Genomic DNA, 9,460 nt, shown 5'->3' with positions numbered 1-9,460 from the left:
CATTTAGGTTGGAAAAGATCTTTAAGATCATCAGGTCCAACCATTAACCAAGCACTGCCAAGTCCACCACTAAACCATGTCCCTAAGCACATCTATGCATTTTTTAAACACTTCCAGGGATGGTGATTCCACCATGTCGCTGGACAGCCTGTTCCAATGCTTGACTGCCCTTTCAGTGAAGAATTTTTTTCCTGATATGCAATCTAAACCTACCCTGGCACTACACTATGTCAGGACTGCAGCCAAGGGCATACACAGTACCCAGAGCAGCAAAGGTGCAGGCACATGGATTTCACCGCAAGCATCCCACTGACCCTGCTGTAGATAGCTCCACTGTTACTGGTATCTGAACTTGCTGGTTCATCTCAGCTTGCACATCTTCACTGGGCCATAGGCACAACCAGAAAACCCACATCAGGCCCCACATCTGACCACGACATACGTAAGGATGGTCCCTAGTGCAGGGGGGTAAGGCAGGCAAAGCGAAGGGTCAGTGCTCCCAACAGACTGACATTTATTCCAGCTACCTAATAACCAGTAGCTAGGCACAACATAAATGCAAACCCTCCCTTCTCCACCACACTACCTTACATAAAACTATTTAGAGACAACTCCGATCCCACTCAGACTGACAGAGGCAGCTGCTATAGCAGAGCTTTTAATCCTGAGTTAGAGGCTGTTGTCACTGGCAGGAAATCTTATTGTGTTGGACAGGCAATCCTAGACCTTAATTAAATAGGTTGCCCTCCCTGCAAAGCCAGACAGAGTAGACTGGAGTCAGATGAAGCAAGTTGCTTAAGCCAAGGACCACCTGGCTGTAACTTCATCTAGGTGACAGCATATGCTTTTGTGACACTCTGAAAGGTTGAGACCCCAAGCAGGCTCCCAGAGGTAAAGTGAGGATTTGTAAAGAGCAAGAAATCAGAGATGCTCTGTTCCAAGAAGGAATTCATTCCTTCTTGTTTCAGAGACTATAATGTTGTGGCCTGTGCCCTGACCAAAGACACAGCAGATCACACTGGTTCAGGATTGATTTTTAAGGGAGCTGGTGGCTCAGTGTAGCAGGGAGTGCTTTGAACCAGACCCTGCTAGTAGCTCCTAATACTAAGCACTTCATTTTTCTTTCTCATGCTTGCCCTCGCACTATCTCTGTGAGATAAGGTGCATTACTTTCTCTGTACCAGAAAAGAGCTGCCCTGTTGACTCCACGCATTTCCTATAGCCACAACCCAGCTGCTTGCCTCTGTAGAATCCTGCTGCTGTGCCAAGGTGTGACACTGCCATGAATGATCTCAACCCTGTGCAAATATACAGAAAGACAACACGCTGGTCATCCACCTTGCTTTCCGCATGGATACAGCTTGAATGCATAGGCCACAAGAGACTGCAGCACCCTGCTGCTGAGGCCCTGAGCTGGATGAGGGGGATGGAGGAAGAGGAGGGAATGAGGACCCCAGTCTCACTGTGGGGTATAACTGCCCCCCTGACTAGGTCCAGCCAGAGAAACTGCACAGTTCCCAAAGAGTCAGTTGTGAACCTGGGTGTCTGGTCAAGACTTTGCACTCAAAAACCCTTTTCAGGCTCCAGCCTTTTCTGACTAACCCTTGAACAGCCTTAGGCACAATGTGGCCCTCAGCCTCTTCCCCCACCTCAGCAGAATTAGGTCATTTGTACTTCACTGTGGTGCCAGGACTGGGGGAGGGCAGCAGACAGAGGTAGGCACCTTGTCACGGTGTCCCTTAAGCTCCCCCACAGGACATTGGCGTACATCTGTAAACACAGTGCAGCATGCACTGCAGAGACACCTCTGCAAAAATGCAAAATGGTACAGAGACCAAAGCTTGAGTCTTCAGATGCTGGTGCTTGTTACAACCTTCCTCCAGGGCTAATCAGCCCTGTTTTCCATTGCCTGGAGGGAGCAATGCACCGTGCTGCTGCAGGAACCCAAGCCCACTTACACGCGTTACCACCCCATAAATAAGCCAAGGGCCTTCCCTCTCCGCATTCCCCCCAGCACAGCAGCGGCCACGGCCTTTAGTCAGGGAGCACTTCTCTCAGCTCCAAGGCACTGAGTGTAGGCTGCCAGCTTGCACTGTGAAGTCCAGTAACCAGGTCATGACCCCATGGTGACATCTGAGTGTCCCAAGTCCCCTGGCTGAGACAGATGCCACATGCCATTCAAGTCACGGAAGGACAGACACCACAGGATGCAGTGCAGCCGGGTGCATATGCAAAACACCTTTCTGCTTTCTCTTTCTCCCCCACTTCTCATTGGAGTGTCTGTAAAGCTAGGAGCAAACACATGACACTGGTGCAGGAATTTTTATTTTCTGAGAAACACATACTTTACTCTCCAGTGTAACAGAACTTCAGATGCATAGCAGTGGCTACCAGAAACGTACAGATCACAGAGAGTACTGCTCTTTATAGTTTTGCTAATGTGAGTTTAGCAACTAATGCAAGTTTCTGAGCTGGCAGACCCTGGAGACTGACTGGGTGTGTTCACCCCCACAAAGCAAGGTAATACTGTGCTGGAAGCTCTCCACAGTAACCTGCTAACAGTCTCACCTGTGGGAGGAATGGGATGCTGCGCCCCTACTTTCCATCCTGACATCCCTTTCAGACTATTTGAGTCATCCTTTTACTTCTCATTCACCACACTCCTCAACACTCCCCTCGTTCCTCCACACCCCTTCATCTCTGGCTATGCCATTCACCTCTCAGATAAGACTGGGTTTGGGGGAGGGAGAAAGAAAAAGGGAATAGGATAGGCAGAAGCTCACAGATAACCCCATACATTATTTTTCCTAAGAAAGCAGATTATTTCTCTTGTATACATGAAGCCAAGAAACAACGGTTTATCATAGATATCACTCTGAGTGCCTCTATGCTGCCTGGAGTGACTCTTGGCCTCTCATCAAAGCTTTCCCACACATCTTGGATGGCCAATTGTGAGAGTTCAAAACAGTGCTGGGGAAGCTATTCTAAGATGCATGGCCAGGCCTCCTTCGTGGTGTTCCTCTGTGCGTATGTGCTAACCCTGGAAACCAAACTCCTTGTACTTGCTGGCCATATCATTTCGGAACAGCTCCAGGGCCTTCTTCATCGCAGCCTGGGAATCAGCCCCGAAGTCTGAGTGTTTTTCAGCAATGACCTTGATAATGACTTCAGAAATGAACTGTGAGGAAGGAGAGAGAGAGAAAGAAAAACTGAAGGGACACTCAAGGTTTATTTTCAGAAAAGCCAGACTAAGAAATAGGTTGCAGAGCCTGGAAATATCTCCGAGCTAATTCAGTAGCCCTTCCCACAGTCTCCGGAGAGACAGCGAGGTCTAGCATGCAAGGAGCCTGGGCTGGGCAGAAGAACTGGGCTCTATTCCTAGCTGTGACGCTGATCTGCTTCATGACCTTGAGTAGACCATGGCCCTTCCCACTCTTGTCTATCTCATCCATTAAGGCTGAAAATTCATGCCCTGTGTTTGTACAACACTTAGTTTTGTGGGTCTTGGTCTCCAATGGATCCTCCGGGGCTTACTCTAAAATTGTACATCCCTTGTGTCCAGCCACTGATAGTTCTTATGTAATGTTGTTTCCCAGGCATGCAGAGGCTGCACGGGCTGGTTTATTATTGTCAGGGATTGGTCAGACTGCATGTGGTGTTTGGAATGGGAAATCTAAACTTGGAGATTCACATACCATTTGCATACCATGAACCCTTTTTCTGTGCCTCCTCCTGCATGTACACAGAGACCTTGGACTTGAGGGAGGGCTCGCTGGAGTCCAAGCGGCCATCAGTAAAAAAAAGCACAGCTCTCACATAGCTGTCTTGCACACATTCACTACACATCAGACACCAACATTTCCTGCCCTTTTCCATACCTCCAGATATTTGACAGGGATTTTGTGCTTGGTCGCATGGGTTTGAGCCAGGGGCTTCAGCTCTGACTCATGATTACCCTTCTGCTTCAAGATTTTTCCCAGTTGGGTGAGGACAGTAACTCCGTGTTTCTTCAGATCTTCAGAGCCCTTCATCTGATCAGGGGTCTTCAGGCCTTTGAACTTTTCAAAACGATCCAAGGTCTCAGGGTGGTCCTGAAAGAGTCTGTGAACAAAAGCAGAGGTATTGTGAGACCTGGGAGAGCTGTCATCCAGACCACAGCTGAGGTCCAACTGCTATAGGTATTTCAGAGTATATGGACCGGCAAAGGTGTGATAAGCTGCTTCTCCCTCTAAAGAAAGCTCTTAGCTAGTTCCTGCTAGTATAAGCTAATTTAACCTGGGAACTTTGACACTAGATCCTTTCCAAATCACTACCATTGACAATCACTCCCTTTAGCATGTACATAAGCCAGGGAAGCATATGACCCTACTGTGAATATGGTTTAAGTGTTTTTCAACCTTCCTCTGGTAGGTTGTTCTGCAATGTGATGATACTCTGTGTGCAGAAGTTTCCTTTCTGTTTATTTTGTACAGACTGCTTTTTGTCATTAACAATCAATGAAAAGCCTCTTGTCTTTGGAGAGCAGAAGCTCCTGACTCATCTCCTTTGAGTATTGTATCTACTTTAATCCCATCCTCTTACACATGTCCTAACATGATCATGGCTGTCTTTTTCCATTCTCTCTGGCTGTGATGGAGACACTGCCCTAAACATGTCCAGCTAGAGCAACAGAGCAAGTATCCATATTTTTTTACATAGGTCTGCTAACTCTTTGGCACCAGTCCCCTGGGTTATATCAATTGTATTAAGATAGAAACAAGAGACACATCTGGTCATGGTACTGAGAGATGAGTTCTTGCATTCATGAAGTAGAAACAAAACCAACCAAACCCACCTGTCTTCATTGACTTACTGTTACTGAGGAGCCAACCTGTAGCCCCTTGGGTTTCACCAGGACCCTCTTCCCAGCCCATCTCTGCATTGACCAGGAAAGGAGAGTTCTAGAGACTTCTCATACACAAAGAAAAGGGAGCAGCCTCAGGTCCTTCACATCTGGAGCTCAGGTGTTCTTGAACATCAGCTGGGTGGGAGCTTACTGTGTCCCCACCCTATGACTGCAGACACAGAGGAATTTGGTTCCTGCCCTTTTTTCCCACCCCCCAGCTCAGCCCAGCTGCCAGTAGTGTGGTTCCTCCATCCAGCACTGTGGCACCTCAGAAAGTTCTTGGGAGCGAGTGGGTCACAAGAGCGTGGGGCCTTCAGGCATGCTGGTGCCATGCCATGCAGTGCTATACATAGGCACTACAATCCCAAAATGGAAATGAAATCAAGAAGGTGGAAAAATATCTAAAAGACAGGCTATTGTTGTCCCCACTGTTTCGCCCCTGCTGCATTTCCTAGGAGACAGGATGCAGACAACACTGGCAACCAAACTAGCAGGAAAGTTCACTCTTTCCCCTGACACAGTCCTAGACTCAAGGTGAAAAGGGGATACTGCCTGTCCTGATTATTAGTAGTTTAATAATTAAGTGTTGAGAGACATCAGCTCCGTGCACAACTTTATTTTCAGGTATTATACCCTCCGATGGCTATAATCCAACTAGCTGAAGCACCAGCAAAAGCAATATCTGACTTTACAGCCAGGGTCCTGCAGCTCACATCTGTGAAGTGGCTCATCCAAGTTCCCTGCAGCAGCGTCTGGAGCTCCCACCCGGGACCTCAGCCATGAAACCAGCCTCCCTCTCGCAGTGCACTGATTGCACTCTTGCTCTGCCCATGGGAGAGTGCTGCTGCTGCAACTGCCGGGGCTCGTGGCCCATCTCAAACTCGATGTTTCTCCTAAGTATGTTACCATGAGGGACAGACTCTCCACTGTCTGGTGAATGTATAGGTTAAACCAACTAACAAGTGCCTCAAGCATATGGAAAACACAAGCTGTTCTGTGGCAAAAAGATTCTGTAGATGAGTGACCAGTCTTTGCTGGTGTTTCACTTCAAAGGTCTCCAAAGGATTTCTGTACTTCACCAGGTGCTGAGCACACCAGCATTGGCCTTTCCTTTTTTCCTGTGTCTTTCCATGACACAGGTTGTGTCCCACCCAGAGAGATTAAAAAACCTTGTACCTTGAAATGGGATTAAATTATTTCTAAAAATCTCCTTCCATTGAGTCTGGCTATGGCTGAATCATGTCTGCCAAAGATTATATACTCCCAAAACTCTTGAAAATTCTTCTGAGAGGTATTTTTTTGTTTCCTTTGGAAAACATCCAGTTGAATCAGTATTTTCTAAACATATTTCCAGGATGTGACATCTGTCTAAGAAGTCTTTAACAATGGACATAGGGACACATACCTAAATGGAGAGCTGCTGGCTTCCCCTGCCTCTCTCCTCCCTCAGAAACCCCTTAAAAGAAGAAATGGCCTGAGTTGGCTGGGGAGCACAAAGTCACAGGGGAGATGGGTATCATCTATTTATGTAATACCACGCTCTGCTCTGTGATACCTGTAAGAAAAATGGTATTACCTCTTCACTTGGAAACTGCTGTTACTGTCTTATGGCACTTCCAGAGCCAAAGTAGCCACCTCACAGAGATGGACTGATGGGGAGGGCTCAGGTTCCTGCTACCCCTCCAGCACGCCTGCTCTGGACTGCATGCGGGGAGAGCCATCACATGGCCACCCAGCTGCCCCTGTCTCTCCCTTCCTTTCAAATGGCAGGTGAACTGGGCCATGATAAAGAAGGTAAATGAAACAGCCTCCTGCAGTGGCTCATCTTTGAAAAAGCTTTTTCAGTGGACTTGTCGGGTGGTATGGGGCCCTTCCTTTAGCCATGTTTAGTTAGGCTAGGAAACCCCCCAAGTATGTGCCACATCTCCACTGCTCTCAGCATCTGTACCCTTCCGGCATATCATAGTGTGCATGGGCTCAGGGGGGAGATCTGGAGAGGGTCCATCCGTGCTGGTCTTTAAGGACAGGCTAGTATCCAATTCCCACCCAATGTTGTTTCCCACTCTGCATCCCTGAGATCCCTTCCAAATTTCCATGACTTGCTGCTGGCACCCAGGATGTTCCCTTCTCAGGGGGCCAGGACCACAAGGACAGCCTTGGGGCAGGGATCCTCTCAGATGGAGACCTCACAAGCATTCCTACTCTGACACCAGAATCATGGAGGGAAGCAGAGGGAAGGATGTGCCTCATTTCACACCCAGACCTCAAATTCATCATCAGGAAGTGGACAAGTCTTACCACCCAGATTTCTGGCCAAAAAGCAGGATGCGCAGGGCTCTGCCAGTTGAGACTAAGGTAGGGAGAGGGAAATACTCAGGTACTTCACAGTTAATTTTGCTGAAATCATAGAAACCAAGAAAATTGTCACAGAGGTGATTTTCCTCTCCTCTCCTTCCCTGCCTCCCCACATCCTTGCTGCAGAGCATCTGAAGGCCCGGGACACACAATTTGCTCCAGCTTTTCTCTCCGTAGTGCTTGGGCAATGAGGATCCAAAGCAGAGCTTTGCCAGCAGAGGCAGAGGCAGTGACAAAGTCCCACCATCTTTTGAAAACGGCACTGGCCTGCTCCTGCACCCATAGACAGATGGAGAGACAGAAGCACAGCCACTTTACACAGCGAGTAATTTTTAACCCAGAAACCATAGCAATGGAAAGAACACCACCCTGCAACAAAAAAAACCACCCAGCCTATTGAAATAAACACTGCCAAAAACAAGCCCCCGTACTAAATATACACCTTCCTTCATCTCTCATCAAAGGTTCTCAGTTTTACTGTTAGGACCAAAGCTTCTTGCCTACCTCATTAAAATTTCATGCCCATGGCCGGCAAGGTCGGACTCCACCTTTCCCCAAATGGTCAGGACCTGCTGCCACTCCTGGTCACTGAGCCCCATGGTTCACTGAAGGCAGGTCCTGAGTGCTCCCCACAACTGTTTGTCTTTCCCCAAAGGGTGGCTGGAGAGCTGACCTGTGGGATTTATAGCCCCTGGTCACAGACCTACACCTGTCAGTCGTCAGCTGGATGTCTTGCTCCCTTTCAGGCTTGTCTAACCTAATCAGTCTCCCTATTTTTTTCTAGGAAGCTATTTCGGGTCAGGTGCTATTGTGGGTGCCACTGATGGCATCATTTCTGCTTTTCGTATTGGACTGGCATATGGCCCACTCTAGACAGAAAGGGCACTGCTGAAACACAGTGCCAGGAGCCTGTCCTAGGTTCTCAAGGACCCAGACACAGTGTCAAGCTGTACGGCAGGAGATCTGAAGAGCACTGCCATCTGCAGCACCACCCTGCCTCCCTCTCCCCTGGTCTGCCAAGGGCAGGCAGGAGAAAAGGCCAGGACAGTTGGTATCATCAGCTCCATCGCTCCAAAGGCCTTTCCTTTCCCATGCTGATCTCAATCTCCTTTCCCCCTGGGGTAACACATACCATTTTCTAATAGAGCACAATGTCAGAAGAGACATGTCCTTAAAAGCTAACCATATTCAGAGTGGCCCAGTCATCTCCCCAGCCTCTGTAGGAGGGAGGAAGGGGATAAAAGCTACATGGGAGCTCGTTACCCCACACCTGCCTGGTGGGGTCTTTCTGCCTGCCTTTCCAGGGAATGCCCAGGATTAGCCGCTGGCTGAGCCTGGATATCATAGTCAACAGACGTACAGCTGAGACAGGACGGTAATTTGTGGCAGGCCAGAAACACAAGGACACAACAGGGCTTCACTCAACACGCATCCAGCCAGTAGTTAAGGTCTCTGGCTACCCCAGGCAAGCCAAATATCTGTGTTGGGAGGAAAAGCCACTGTGCTAACAAACAATATGGGTATGCTTTGGGACACCTCCCAGCCTTTCTCCTTCAGCCCCATCAGGACTGATAACAGCCTGGAACACCAGGAAGGTGATTAGTGCCTTCCAGGAGGTGACTGCAGTCAGAGCGCAGCCTGATAACAAACCCCAGCTAGCACTGCTGTTCCAAAGCACACACCTACCTCTGGACTTTTCCAAAGGGGCACACATCACAGGCCTTGGAAGGTGAGAAATGTCAACTGAGGGCTGAAGACACCTGTCCTGGAGCTCAGGAGAAGAGCATGAAACCCCACAGTCCCTACCACAGCACTGCAGGACCTGAGGTGCACTGCTGCCTTTGCCCCCATCCACACTGCAACAGGAGCAGCCTCCCTGCTCCAGCCTTGAAAGGGGAGAGAAGTGCCTATGTACAAGGGTAGTCAGGCAGCAAGGAGGATGGAGTCACGGAGCCTCACATCCATCAGAAACACACAGGTGTAGAGGGAATAGTTTGGGTAAGAAAGTGTGGCAGCTGGTATTCAAGCCTAGAGGTAAGAGAATTTTGGTCATTACATGCCACAAGCCTCTGTCATCCAAGTCAACCTGTGATGCTGCAATCTTCCCCTTCTCTCTCCTCTATGCACCAGTTCACTTCATATCCAAAAATCTACATCCTAAACACTTCAAGGCCAAGATTTCATCCTGATTTATCTGTGCAAACACCAGACTGCTACCGA

At 48.7% G+C, this 9,460-nt stretch overlaps 1 protein-coding gene across 1 annotated transcript; it reads right to left on the bottom strand.

The window, feature by feature from the left end:
• Positions 1-2,771: 2,771 nt before the first annotated feature.
• MB (myoglobin) lies at positions 2,772-7,973 on the bottom strand. The gene is made up of 3 exons (XM_056341991.1): positions 7,745-7,973; positions 3,879-4,101; positions 2,772-3,178 (listed from the first exon to the last, which is right to left on the bottom strand). Exons 1-3 carry the CDS (start codon positions 7,837-7,839, stop codon positions 3,035-3,037), a joined length of 462 nt encoding a protein of 153 aa, XP_056197966.1. The 5' UTR covers positions 7,840-7,973; the 3' UTR covers positions 2,772-3,034.
• Between the last annotated feature and the right edge of the window lie 1,487 nt (positions 7,974-9,460).

This window comes from Falco biarmicus, chromosome 5 (assembly GCF_023638135.1).
Source record: "Falco biarmicus isolate bFalBia1 chromosome 5, bFalBia1.pri, whole genome shotgun sequence".
NCBI classification, from domain to species: domain Eukaryota; kingdom Metazoa; phylum Chordata; class Aves; order Falconiformes; family Falconidae; genus Falco; species Falco biarmicus.
The sequence above is the reverse complement of the archived record's forward strand: the minus strand, read 5'-3'. Positions and strand labels throughout refer to the sequence as shown.

What these genes read in the sequence shown, in the direction of transcription:
- MB (XM_056341991.1), bottom strand. Translation starts at nt 7,839, where the DNA reads ATGGGGCTCAGTGACCAGGAGTGGCAGCAGGTCCTGACCATTTGGGGA. An exon ending in GGGCATGAAATTTTAATGAG is followed by an intron (nt 4,102 to 7,744) that starts GTAGGCAAGAAG and finishes TTTTGTTCACAG; the next exon opens with ACTCTTTCAGGACCACCCTG. An exon ending in TCCCTGTCAAATATCTGGAG is followed by an intron (nt 3,179 to 3,878) that starts GTATGGAAAAGG and finishes CCTTCCTCACAG; the next exon opens with TTCATTTCTGAAGTCATTAT.